Source organism: Oxyura jamaicensis, chromosome 17 (assembly GCF_011077185.1).
Source record: "Oxyura jamaicensis isolate SHBP4307 breed ruddy duck chromosome 17, BPBGC_Ojam_1.0, whole genome shotgun sequence".
NCBI lineage: Eukaryota > Metazoa > Chordata > Aves > Anseriformes > Anatidae > Oxyura > Oxyura jamaicensis.
In genome coordinates, this window is record NC_048909.1 from 3443491 (window position 1) to 3456967 (window position 13477).

The 13477-nt window shown below is 45.2% G+C and overlaps 1 protein-coding gene across 3 annotated transcripts in view; it reads left to right on the forward strand.

Moving 5' to 3' along the window:
• The window catches only part of PAPPA (pappalysin 1), a 363136-nt gene that overhangs the window by 306704 nt on the left and 42955 nt on the right, over positions 1-13477 (forward strand). For all 3 annotated transcript variants that reach the window (XM_035342002.1, XM_035342003.1, XM_035342001.1), the window contains 2 exons: positions 1657-1870; positions 11234-11402. In XM_035342002.1, coding sequence (XP_035197893.1) covers positions 1657-1870; positions 11234-11402 — 383 coding nt within the window. The remainder of the gene's footprint in view (positions 1-1656; positions 1871-11233; positions 11403-13477) is intronic.

Genomic DNA, 13477 nt, shown 5'->3' on the forward strand with positions numbered 1-13477 from the left:
ACGCAGTTTGATTAAATGAACCTGACTTGTTCAGCCCCTGTTCACCTTGTCAGGATCAGAAAGCGCCAGCAATTGCAGCACAGCTCTGAGGTCTGTTTTGTTGTGGACACCACCTGAGTGCGAGGAATGAAATTGAAGTGAATAAACAGCCTCATACCATAAGGTCTTTTTTGGCTTTCCATCAGAGAAGGCAGAAACTTCCAAGGAATTTGGGAACCCGGGATTTCAAGTATTAACTGCACCTGTTTGTAAGTGAGAAACGTGCACCGTTCCACAAGGAGCTGATATCAAAAGACCTGTGGGAGGCAAGTAGACAGGGAGGTTATTTCAGGGTCAGGTAAAGACCAAAACAAAGAGAGGTTGACTTTTTTATTTTATTTTTTTTATTATTACAGAAAGATTTTTTTAAAGTAGAGGGTGGGAGATGGATGTTTCAAGAGAGTGGTCAGAAGTCTGTCTTAATTCACAGGAAATCACTTTGTAAGGAGAAAAATGAAAACTTTTTTATGCCTTCCCTTTTGAATCAAGAAACCTGAACTGGAAAAAAAATAATAATAGAGATCCTTGAGCCAGTTAAACATGCAAATAGAATTTGTTTTATTTCAAATTCGTGAGTGTATCAGGGTAGCCAAAGGGCCTGGGCCAAAGCTGTTGCTGGGGGAGCTCCAGCAAAGTGAATGGAGCTGGAGCCAAGCTGATCCTCGGAGCAGTGCCACGGAGCTGCCGAGGCAGGGCTTTGCAGTCAGCAGTCCAGCCGTGGATCTGAATTAATGGATTTTGAGGCCAAACGACAGCTGTCTGTCCTTTGAGTTACCCTGAGATGGATTTGGCCCCTGCAAATTCTCATTGCCTCTACTTGAAGGTGAGAATTTCTCCCTGAGTGTCACTGAGCATTCCTCTGCTGAAGAAAGGGGATTTATGAAGTCTCCTCAGCACCTCGCTGGTGCTGCTGGGCACCTTGGCCTCTTTGAGACACTTTTGTTTTCGTGAGCCACAATTATTTTCTTCTCAAATGAGGTCACCTGTAAAATCCTCAGTGGGCCCGTCACCCTTTTTACTCTTTCCAGGACCATCTTTACCCTTTTTAGGAAAGAGCAAGATACCCCAAGGCAGAAAACCATTAAACAAAAGCAAAACTGGGCATGTTTGGCATAGAGCTGATGGAAAAAAAAAAAAAAAAAAAAAAAAAAAGTTTTATGTTGAGTGCTAATGACATGCACAGCTACAAACAAGGCGCTGGTGCACTGCCGTGGTGCACAAAGCCACCCAGCCTGCCGGTACCATTTGATGCACAGGATAAAGGCTCCAACTGTCCTCTCAGGCTGGTTTCACAATAGCGCGACTCCGCTTCCTCCGTGATGGTTGCTCCTGATTTAACAGAGCACAATAGAAATGTAGCTGTGGTCTAAAGAAACTGCTCTGAGAGCCTGCCGCGCTTGCAGAGAGAATGGCAGCCTTTCTTCAGCTGTCTGGAGGGATATACTTCTCTGCTAAGCTCTCCGGAGCGATTTGGGAAGCCCCTCCAGGCAGCTTACCATAACTTTTCAGCTCTATAGGGCCATTCCTATGGGTGAAATGCTTCTGAAGTGCCCACGGCCTCGGGAAGCGATTGTGTTAAGTCTGACCCTTCCTCTGATCTTGTCTCTCCTCTGGCAGGTGTCCACGTCCTGAGCTGCAGGAACAATCCCCTGATTATCCCCGTCATCCATGACCTCAGTCACCCTTTTTATCACACCCAGGCTGTCCTCATTAGCTTCAGCTCCCAGTTTGTGGCCATCTCTGGGGTGGCCCTGCGTTCCTTCCACAACTTCGACCCCATCACCATCAGCAGCTGCCAGCGAGGACAGACCTACAGCCCGGCGGAGCAGAGGTGAGCCTGTCAGCCTGCTTCCTTCTGCCTCGCCACCCACCGCCCCCGCGCCGCCCGCCCGCGCCGGGGCTGCAGGGGAGGCAGGAGGGGCACCGCGGCTGAACCCTGCTGACCCCTTTGTGTTGCCAGTTAAAAAAAAACGGCAGTGTTCTCATTGATCAGGATGGATGGGACATTTAACCTGCATAGGATACTGCTAGTGAATTATTTCCTCTTCCTTTCTCCTCCCTCCTTTATCCTAAGCTTGGAATTGGGGCCAGTTAACTCTCTGTGCATTGCCCCGCTCAGCAGCATTTCGGCCGCTCACACGTCGGCCTGGATCTAAACGGCTTTGTGCTGCTGAAGTGCTATGGGGACCTCCCACAGAAGCGTTTGTGGGGAGACAAAGTGATGCTTGTGCCCTGTTGGGCCTGGTTCTGCAAGGTGCTCAGCCCTGTATAGCGGGCGCCTGGTCGCCAGCACTCGTAGTGCTTTTACGGCTGGGGAAGGGCCCTCAGCACCTCTCTGGATCTGGCCCACATTCTGAAAAGCTCTGTGGGACCCCCCAGGATGAAAGGTTTATGGCTACCGTTTTATTCTTGTTGTTATTACAGACACATCAATAGATCACCACCAACCCCTCTCAGTCTCTGCTTTACAGCATCCCACAGAGATTGTGACCTTTCATGGCCTCTGGTGCAGCAGCTTCATGGATCCTTTCAGCAAGGCAGTGAAAAGAAGAGGGGAGAATTTAGCAAAACCCCTGAAAGAATCATCTATTTTTCCGCTGTGAATTCAAAGTTGTGAGCAGTCGTCATACCATAGCAGCAGCAATAGTAAAAACAAGTTGCATATCCCAGCAAAGCTCTGCTCAGCCTCCTAAGCAGGCTGTCAGGTTTTTGATAATGTTCTGGCATGTTTTTAGGACCTGCTTTTATTCCAGGAAAGGGGGGGAGGGTGAGAAGGGGGAGAGGGAAGGGAAAATAATAATAAAAAAAAAGGAGTATATCTATAGCTAAATCAATCCAGTCCGTGTGTTCTGACCTAGATTCAAGGAGTCTGATCGTTCTGTGCAATAGGTTGTATAAATTCAGAGGCCCAAAGACAGCAGGATCAAGTTTCAGATGAGAAGTCTAGTTGTGCAAGTTTGGCCAAATCCCAGTGCAGGAGCGGGACAGAAACAGAGTGAGAAAGACCCACTGGAAGGAGATGGTGAGAAGCAACAGGGAGCTCGAGAGGGCTCCGACACAGGACCACATTCCTCCCTCTCAAGTTTTCAGTAGGAATTGAACCATTTGTTCACTTATGAAATTAGAAGTGCTCTGTGTTTAGAAAGCTATTTCCTTAAAAAAAAAAAAAAAAATGCATTCCCCTTAGGCAAAGCTTCAGAAAGCCTCTGCAGCACAGCAAACCAACCTTCAGCAATCTGAAGAATCACTGCCATTTGCCTCCTTTTTTTTCACTTTTTTTTTTTTTTTTTGGTAGTGTTTTGTTTTCATGATGCACTGAATCATCTCAGCCTCTTGCTCTCTGAAATGTGAGTCAGAGCCTTGTTCATTCAGAGTAGTGTTTTAGGTCTTGCAGGTTGCAATGCTGGATTGAACATGGAGCTTCCTGTGTCAGTCAAGGAACTAGAGACTGAAATAAAGCCCTGATCCAAAGCCAGTTGAAATCAGTGGGATTTTTTCCATCAACTACAGAGCTATAGAGAGGAAAATTTCCAACTGGCCTTGTGGTGGGATCATTTTGGGTGACCACATCTGCTGTCTTCTATATAAGCAGCTCTAAGGGTATGCAAGATGCAGAGAATGTTGTGTGTTAAGCTGTGCAACCAGGAAACAGGCGGATGCCAAGTCCCTTTGCTGTCACCTGCCTTCTTTTTCCTTCATAATTTTATCCAGGTAGAACACAGAGAGAGGGATTTTTTGCTTTTACCCTTACCAGGTCAGAAGCTGGGTATGGACTTCCTGCTCCCTGGGGACATCAGGACTCCCCACTGTCCCCAGCCAGGTCCAGCTGGATCCTCTCCTTCTGCCTCCCACAGTTGTGTTCTGCCCATCAGGCCTGCTCTGAGCACCAGTCCCACACTGCCTGTCCTTCCCTACTCCCTTTTTCATGCTGGTTGTGTTTGTTTAATATGATTTCTTTTTATTCATTTAATTTTTAAAGGAACTTTCCTTCCTATGTAAAAGCATCAACTTGACCGCTTTCATTTTCCTTAGGTAAACATGGATATTTTTGCCTGCTTTTTGGCTTCTCTCTGTAAGAGATATTATTTCTCTCTCTTCAAGGAGAATTATTTTCGTTGGAGAGGATTTACAGCCAGATACAGGCACTTCTAGGCAAGGGTGCAGATTTTAAATATGTGAGGGAAAAGAAATATGTAGGTCCTTAAATGTTAGCACAGTTTTTATTTTGAGGGTGAATGGATCACTTCCATGAGTTAGGGACAACTTAATAACTGAAAATAAAACATGTACTCATTCTTCTTTCTTAAAATATATATTACAGTTAATGTTTTAAAAGAGAAAAAGGAGCTTGAATGTGAAAATCCCATTCAACTTTATAGGTAGTTGTCCTCAGTCATCGCTCGCTCTTTTGAAAATCCATTCCATCCTTCTGAAGACATTTATAAAGAGTTTAAAAAAATACTCTGTACTTTCCAGTTGTATTTTTCCAGTTGTTTTTTTCTGCTGCAGCTGATGACAAGTTCTTTTTGTTTCAGCAAAAGTTTACCTAACTGCTGGAGATGTGCTATAAAAATGACACAATTTATTTTCACATTGCGTCCTTAGACCAGATATAGTGGCCCAGTTAGTTCTTCTCTTGCACTACTTTCACACTTATACGGCTCAAATTTCTACGCTTTTATTATTTTCTATTTAGCTTATGGAGTAGATAGTGAAACTAGGTGTGCAGAAGCAGAGGTACAATTTCCCACCCCATGGTTATTCAAGCACTATGAAAACCTGGTGCACTGGGGTGCCTTTGACAGTTGTTCCTCAGAAATCAGGATTTTGACTTTTTCACCATGTAGGAAACATGAGCTTGGGGTGCCCCATCCTTGGCAAGACAGTCCTTGTCAAGGGCTGCTGCTCCTAGGTGGCATTTCACAGGACTTGACCCCTCCTCCATACCCCCCGGTGCCGATTGCCACTCTCCTGGAAACCATAGGCATCAGGCATGAAAACCCAGGCAGACACCCTGGTTCAGCTGCCAGAATTGTTGACTTCGTGAGTTTCTGGCTTTCTAATCCTCCTTTAGCTCCATGTCTGTATTGAAGGTAAGCCTCCTTTCCCTAGGAGCTGCCTGCATCTCTCCAGCATGCACACCCCACGTTGTGCAGCTCCTTGTGCTTTCTAGTTAGTGGCAGTGAGAAGCTTTTCATTTTCTTTGTTCTGTTAAATCTCGGCACAAACCCACTGTTATGGCTGAGAAAAGGCTTCTGCAGGAGAGGTTTTGGCTTCGCCTCTCTATAGCACAGCATAAGTGGGTCTGTCTGGGGGTTTCACAGCTGCGGGGGACCAGCACTGCACCAGCCCCAGCCCCACGCCATCGCCAGCCCTTGCCTCAGCCTCCGAGCTTTCGCCCTTTGCCACCCCAAACAAGCCCCAGGGAGAAGGAGCCCACTCCAGCCTCTTCTCTTTGTCTTCTTGTCTCCTGCTGTCAGCTTCTCCAACAAGAAATGATGAAGATAAATCTTCAGCAGTGCAGCAAATGCAACCACCCTTTATAAGTCGGGTTATTTTTTTTCCTTTTTATACTGAAAAAACGTGTCTCCTCATCTCTTTTTTTTGTTATTTAATGCAGCTTTCTCTTTACCGATTTGGCTGCCTTTCCCCTGCCCTGCGTTCTGTCATTAAGCACAATCTCTGTCAGCTTGCTTCTGGTGAAATTAATGAATTTCTCACAGAACTGTTAATCATAGAAGCTTTGGTCCGTGACATGTGTTATAATTCAATGGGTTTTTAACCTTCGCCCCATTTTGGTAATTGGCAAACAGCATCATTTGGCTTTTATTAAAGTGGAACGCGATGCCATTTCTTTGTTTGCCGCCACGCTCTCTGGAAGGGGGACCGGTGGGGCGGGCAGCGCGCAGGCACCCGGCCCTGCCTCCACACTGTGAGCGCGCGTGGGGCTCTGAGGCCTTGTCGGCTCCGTAGGGCCTACGGGCGGGACGGCTCGTGCAGTGGGATGCACTGCGAGCCCCCAGGGCCAAGGGCAGAGCTAGTGCCCCCAGGAGCACTGCTCCTGCCTCTCCTTCCCCACAGCTCACCTAGGGTTGGACGAGGTGTTTTCTGTAGATCTCAGGGGTTGCGTGCACTCCTGACCCTCTCGGTTTGGATTTAGGTTTTGTTGGGATCGCTCTTGGGGTTGGATTCAATAGTAACTGCATTGAGGTCGCTGAGGGGACCATAATGGTGGTGAGGCCACTCTTACGAAGCTGGAGAGGGGCCTGGAGAACAAGTCTTACGAGGAGCGGCTGAGGGAGCTGGGCTTGTTCAGCCTGGAGAAAAGGAGGCTCAGGGGTGACCTTATCACTCTCTACAGGTACCTCAAAGGAGGCTGTAGCGATGTGGGGGTTGGTCTGTTCTCCCATGTGCCTGGTGACAGGACGAGGGGGAATGGGCTTAAGTTGCGCCAGGGGAGTTTTAGGTTAGATGTTAGGAAGAACTTCTTTACCGAAAGGGTTGTTAGACATTGGAACGGGCTACCCAGGGAGGTGGTGGAGTCACCATCCCTGGAGGTCTTGAAAAGACGTTTAGATGTAGAGCTTAGGGATATGGTTTAGTGGGGACTGTTAGTGTTAGGTCAGAGGTTGGACTCGATGATCTTGAGGTCTCTTCCAACCTAGAAATTCTGTGATTCTGTGATTCTGTGATTCTGTTGGTTACCCTCGTGAACCAGATTTGAAGGCAAGCATGCCAAGGGAAAGGGCCTGATCCTTCTTCCAGTGGCATGGTCAGCACGGTTTCACCAGTCCCCACCTTGCCCCAAGGATCTGTGTAGATTTCTCTTGAGTTTTTATGTTAGTACAAGGAGACCAATTTATTTAATCTGAAATCCAAAGAAGACAAGTTCATTGCCAAGTTTGCAGTTCATACCTTTTTTATTTCTGAAGCTACAAGAAGTAACATGACTAGCAGCCTTTGCTTTTCCGAATGGTACGTCCGTGTGTGGATTAGAGAGAACCTACTCTTGTCTTTACAGACCTCCCTACAGACAGAGAGAATAAGCCCACTGTAAGGATACATCTGTTAGAAACACCATCAGAAGGCCACACGTGCATGCGTTGTTTGTACGGTAACGTAGAATAAAACTTAAGGATGCTTCAGATCTGCAACCCTGGCTGGCCTGAACTGAGGAAAAGGAAGTTTTTCTGATATAAACTAGGCAATGGTTGGAGGCATCTCATCCACAAGTGTATGCTTTATGCTTTTATGCTCACCTATGCATATATATGTGTCAGGGCGGTCGCTAAGGAAACAAATAATTAGGGCACTGTGTTAAGATGAGTTCTTGGAAAAGTGCTTGACCCCAAGGTTAAGAAAAAAAATGTTTGGCTGCTGTAAGCTTTTCGAAGGAGGAAGTGCTGGTTTGTTTTTATGTGAGGAAGGAAGAGTTCCACTTAATTGTTACAATTTTCTATAAACATGTTAAAATACAAATGTTTCTAGGATTGTGTCACCAAGACCCCAATTTAGCAAAGCCCTTAGCTATTTGCTTACATCCCCCTGTAGTCAAATCTATCAGTGGGACTTAACCGTGCTTTTGAAGTTAAGCACATATTTAAGTGCCTTGCTGAACTGGGGCCAATATTGGCACAGAGAAATAAAGATTTAGAGGCTAATGACTGAGCTCATTTAGATTAGGGATGGGCAGAATGGATTTGAATAAAGTAAGAACTGGCTCAGAACTTCAGCCTACATGTGAAACTAACTCTGCTCAGGGCTTTTTACATCATTGGTCTGCCTTGATCTATGTTTTTAACGCAGTGCAGGCAGTGGAAAGTGTGCAAGAAATTCTCTGTTTCTTGCACTCAGCTTGGTGCAAAAATGTTGGTTTAGGGAATCATACGTTACTAGAGCAAGAAGAGGAACAGGTCAATCATGAGGTGGATCTAGTAAAATAAGCAATGTCAGAGAATATCCCAGGCACCAACACTTGATTCTTATCTATACCAATTAATGATACATGCACTTGCCTAGCTTTTGTCCAGACCAGCTCATAATCTTGCAAGTAATTCCCAGGTGCGTTTGGGGAGTCAGGAGGACTTCAAGTAGGCAGTTTTGATGAAGTCACACAATTTTGATTGCAAGAAAAATGGGATATGCTGTCCCATGCCAGGAAGCAACATAAGTTATAGAAGTGATTTCATTCTCAGATACTCCATATTGTTTCTGTCCCAAGGAATGCATACTTTCTGGAACATGTGATGATTAACCACTGTTAAATGGCAGTACCCATGCAAGAGCTTCTGTAACCCACAGTTCTGTAATATGGATGTGATGGGTTCTTTGTCTAAATTTCCTACTTGGAGATATTCATTTCTCCTTAATTCTGCATTTGCAGAACTCAATTCAGGATCATGACTTCAAAATTCATTGGGATTTATGGCTGACAGTAGCTGATACCAAATTGGAACCAGTAGCTAGAGAACCAGAAATATTTAAATTGGAAACATTTGGTGGCAGTGGTTGTTTTTTTACAAAAAGTGAATGGTTGTATTGTTTGTCACTGAAGTCATTCATATAGAGTTACAGACAGAGAGAGCTGCCCAGATGATCTGCTAACCGAGGCATAATCTGGAGCCTGGAGGGGGTGGCTAAAAATGTTCCCTGGCCATTTAAGAAGACCACAAGGGGACTTGTAAACAGAAAGAAGAACATCACAATAAGTGTTTCTTAATGCCTTTGTCTGTGGCGTTTCAGTTGTGTAGGACTTTTAAGCCCAGGCTTGTTCATCTTGTGTCCTGATCTGAACTCCAGAAACCGGATTCTTTCCCTCCTTTACGTTGATGGAAATGAAAGGCAGAGCGTTTATTGCCATGATGTTGCTCCAGATTTCTCTTTGTACAAATTGCACAGGTTTTCTTAGGCTCATCCTTCCCTCTGAAGCCATTCAAGGCTGAACTCAGTGCTACTTCGATGTGTTGATCACTGGTTCGTGTAAGATATTAAATGAAATAGATCTTCCATTATTTAATTTTTCCAAGTTTTGCACAAAAAAAAAAAAAAAAAAAAAAAAAAGGTTTTCAGATTTTTCATGTTTTGCAATGGCAGTCAAGGTTCACAATATGTGCTTCTGAGAATGGCTTGGCAATGATGTTCTTTTTTTTTTTCTTCAGTGAGTCAGCTTCCTTGTCTCTGGAGTGCTGGCATGGAAGGAACTCATATGGCAGCTTCACTGTCTGAAAAACGGAGGGGAACGAAATAGTGCTGAGCCGTGATGTGCAGATGGAATTGGGATATGTAGCGAGGATTCAACGTGGCATCATTCATTGTTTATGCTCTCCCTCTATATCTCTCTGCAAGAGAAGATCAACTGGGCACTAGGATGCGCCCTCCGTTTATTCTTCCCCTGTCTTGTCCACAAGCCTATTGATCAGTGAAAAGTGAAACTGATGGCAGTTTAAATGTGTAGGTCAGGCTGTGAGTTGCAGGGACTGGAAAACATGCATGAAACCCTTGGTAAGGGGCATCCCACTGTAGGCAGGATCAGCATGCTCTGTGATGAGAATCACTTTTCAGTTGTACTGCTGGTAGACAGCGTGCTACTTGTATACGATGACATTGAGTTGGCCAATGTAGAGGCAGAATTCTTCTTCCTTGGTCCTATCAGCAGCAATATTTTGTGCAAGCTGAGAAAATAAGGATCTGTTTGTGGAATTTATTTATAGCCCATCAAGCTCTGGGGAAGGGCCGTCACTGAACAAGCAACCTTAAATTAAAAGCAGTGGGCATTTCCCTTATAGTGCTAGTCTAGGACAGAGAAATGAGTTGTAGAAGGACATAATACTGTCGTTTAATCTGATATACAGCCAAGCAGAGACATGTGCAGATGTGCTTCTCCATCAGTAACATGGGGATAACAACACCAGCCCAGGTGTCTCACAAGGGTGTCATGAAAATTAATTAGATAATGTCTGCACAGTGCTTTGAACACAGCAAAACATCAGGTACGTGCTAAGTCCTGTGCTTAGTTAAGGTGGATGGGTTTTTGGTGGCTTTAACCTTTTTTTTTTTTTCTAGGAGATGGGAATATTTTACTTAAAATCCATTTCAAAATATGTGTATTGATGCATTGCTTTCTCTTCCTTCTATAACTTTTGGTGTTTCGGGTTATTCCCTATCCACATAGATGGGTTGTCCCTCCTCAGAATTTAACTGTGTTTAATTTAAATTTAGTTTTCCTTTTAGCAGAGGCATATTGCTTTGTAGAAATCTTTAGCCCCAGAAACTTTGTCTCTAATCCAGCAAAACATCTCTGTACATGCTTTAAGACTCTCAGCGTTTTTGTTGACTTTTAGCTGAGGGACTGTCCCCACACTCACGTTTGACCATGTGCTATAATGTTTGACTCAGGTCATCAGAAGCGGTGAAAGATTTTGTGTTTACTAGACATCTCTGCGTCTACAAAAACAAAAACAAAACCTCTTTTTACAAGTTATGCTAAACGTTAGAATAATTCACTGTAGGGAGAGCAACGAGTTTCCATCCAGGGAAACATTTTATGGATGATAGGACAGCAGCCGGAGAGATCTGAAATGACAGCATGCTGCTGAGCTTGATAAGAGCTTATCAACACAGCTACACAACTGATGTTTGGTGTTCCTCGTGAAGTGGAATAAAATGAATGTGTTGATTGCTATCGAGTTTCTCAAAGATAAGAGAAACCCTTCCTCACACGTACACACATGCACACACACTTATCACTAGCAATATCAGGCACTCCTGAATTCAGCAGAGATTTTAAATTGGATGGGGCATAAGGACTGCTCTTGGAGGGAGATTGCTCTCGTGGGATGGACAGATGCATGTTGGTACAGGAGTAGGAGGGCCACAGTGCTGTTGTTCGTGTTGTTTCTTCTCTGTGAATATTGCAGAACAGAAAGTAATTCTGTAGACTTGGCAGGCTCTTCCCTTTTGCCACAAGACCCGTAATTTGCTTTCATTGTCATCACCGTTACCACTGTCCCAGTTCTTCCGAAGACATAGCTAAAGGGTGTGCTCGTTGGTGACGAGCGCTTCGCTGACCCACAGTCGGTGTGCAATCCATTTACCTGCTGCCTGGCAAGTGACGGCTTTGTCAGTCAGACCAGCCACTCTTTCTCAATGAATTACAGGAACTGAATTCAAATGCCACTTCTTGTCTCCCATCCAGCTGTGTCCACTACTCCTGTGAAGCCACTGACTGCCAAAAGCTGGAGATCGAGAACGCGCTGCTGAACTGCACCAGTGGCGGGTGGTATGATGGTGCCCAGTGCAACGTGAGCTGCAAGACAGGCTACATTTTGCAAGTCCAGCGGGATGATGATCTCAGCAAGAGCCAGGTTTGTCCTGCTGGTTTTGTATGACCCACAAAAGAGTGATGAACAAATGAGGGTGTGGAGAAATAACCCAGCCTAAAGCCCAAAATCTCAGCTCAGCCTTAGGACAGGACCTTATCCAAATATTTCTTTTCAGAATAGGAGCCGTCTGACTATGCAAAGAGGTACTGACAGTCAGCAAATCTTGCGTGTTGCCCAAACCTAGAGATTTTCAATCCAAAATGTTCAAATGTATGTTTAGGCCGCCTCCGATCTCACTGGCCCTACCCAGCCAAACAGGGTTTCATGGGTTGTTTTTTTCGAGGTGGGGTGTTTGTTTTTTACACAACCAGTTTCTGGGCAAAGTTCCTCGTGTTTATCCCTGGTGTTGGGGCTAATGATATCTTAACTGCTTTGCAGCATTGCAGTCCATCTGCTTCCAGCCATACTCTGACACTGCAGAAATGCATGATATCCCCAGATGGGAGAAGAGTCTAAACCTTTTTTCTTCCAACCAAAGCATCAAAAACCCACCTTGGGTTGTGTTACCTGTCTTACCTACCCTATGCAATAATAATCTAGTCCCACAAATGCAGCCTGTCCTGTTGCAGAGAGTGGGACATGCAGGAGAACTACCAATTTCCTTAAACATTGAGAAAATGTGTGTCCTTTGCCCTCGGAGAGGTGGACAAAGAGTGCACACGTAGCATAGCCCAGCCTCAGCAGGATGCTTGGAGCGAGGTGCATGGGATATGGGGGTGTGCTGAAGGCACCCCAGTTTGTGCTTTCTGCTCTAGCAGTGCTGGCTCGTGCCGTGACAGGGTGGTGGTGGCTTCCACCGGCACCTTTCTGCCTGTTTTCGGGGCAGTGCGCACATCTGGGGCTGGGGGCAGGCAGGCACTCTCAGCAGCCTGTCTGTATTTGTGAAATATTGTGTTCTTCATGAGCTCGCAGAGGGGGGAGACAGAGAGGAGGGGAATGAGTCAGCCCTTTCAACTCAATTACAAAACAAATACAGGACCCCGCGAGCTGGGCCTCTTCCATCCTAATTGGCATCAGCACCAGAACCCCAGCTCCAGCTGAGCATTTTTACAGAACAGAAAACAAGTTCTCAAACGAGCCTGAATGGCTGAACCAGGAAATAGTTGGAAGGGAGCTGTACATTGAGCACACAGGAATCCAAACCCAAATAAAACAGCCTAAATATGTTTCACCAGTGCTCTGTTATTTAAATGCAAAAAGTACCTTTGGGGGAAGCTCAGCCAACTGTATTTGGTTTTTCTCAGAGAAGTTGGGTTTCAGAGCCTTGATCAGATTCATATGACAGGAGTGGAGGATTTTAGCACCCCCAGCTAATGTGATTCACTGCCTATTACAGCATGCTTCCTCTCATACTGATCTACTATTGCACTTTTTGTCAACTTTTTTTCTCCCAATAAAAACTGTGAGGCCTATGGATTTGTTTGCTCTGTGCTGTGCAGGGAAGGAGCGAAGCATCTTAAAAATATCCATGGCCAGCACAGCACTTCAAACACGTGCCTTAGGAGTTTATGCATGTGCTTTAGAGATCTGTTGAATAGGAAAGGACAGTTTCTTTCAATATGATCCTGTTTAATTTCTTTGTGCCAGGTGCTTTTATCCAGAACCAGTGGAACATGCATGAAGGAAATGAATTATCCGAGCAAGTGTGGAATCCATGGTTTGGATCCCTTGTATTGCATTGTACTGAATTACATAGTGCTTCTTCCACAAGTGCTTCCCAGCTTCAGGTCTTCTGAACAGAAGTGTTTGGAGATGAGCTAGGACATGTAGATTGTTATCTGTGGTCGGAGGGACTTCATTCTGTGATTGAGGAGCTTTGCACAAAGCTGTTGGTTGTTTCACTGTTGTCGTTCTGTTGGATATTTGTTTTGATTGACTAGATTTGTTTTGATTGAGGGACTAGAGCTACTTTTTTCTCACTTAACTTTCAGTCCAGAGGGCTGCACGAGGAGGATGAAGGAAGGTGGCTTTGCACATGCTGATGTTTCACACTCTTGGGTAGGAAGGGGACTGAGGAGAGGAGCAAGGTCTCAAAGAGCAGGCTGAACATCAGTGGC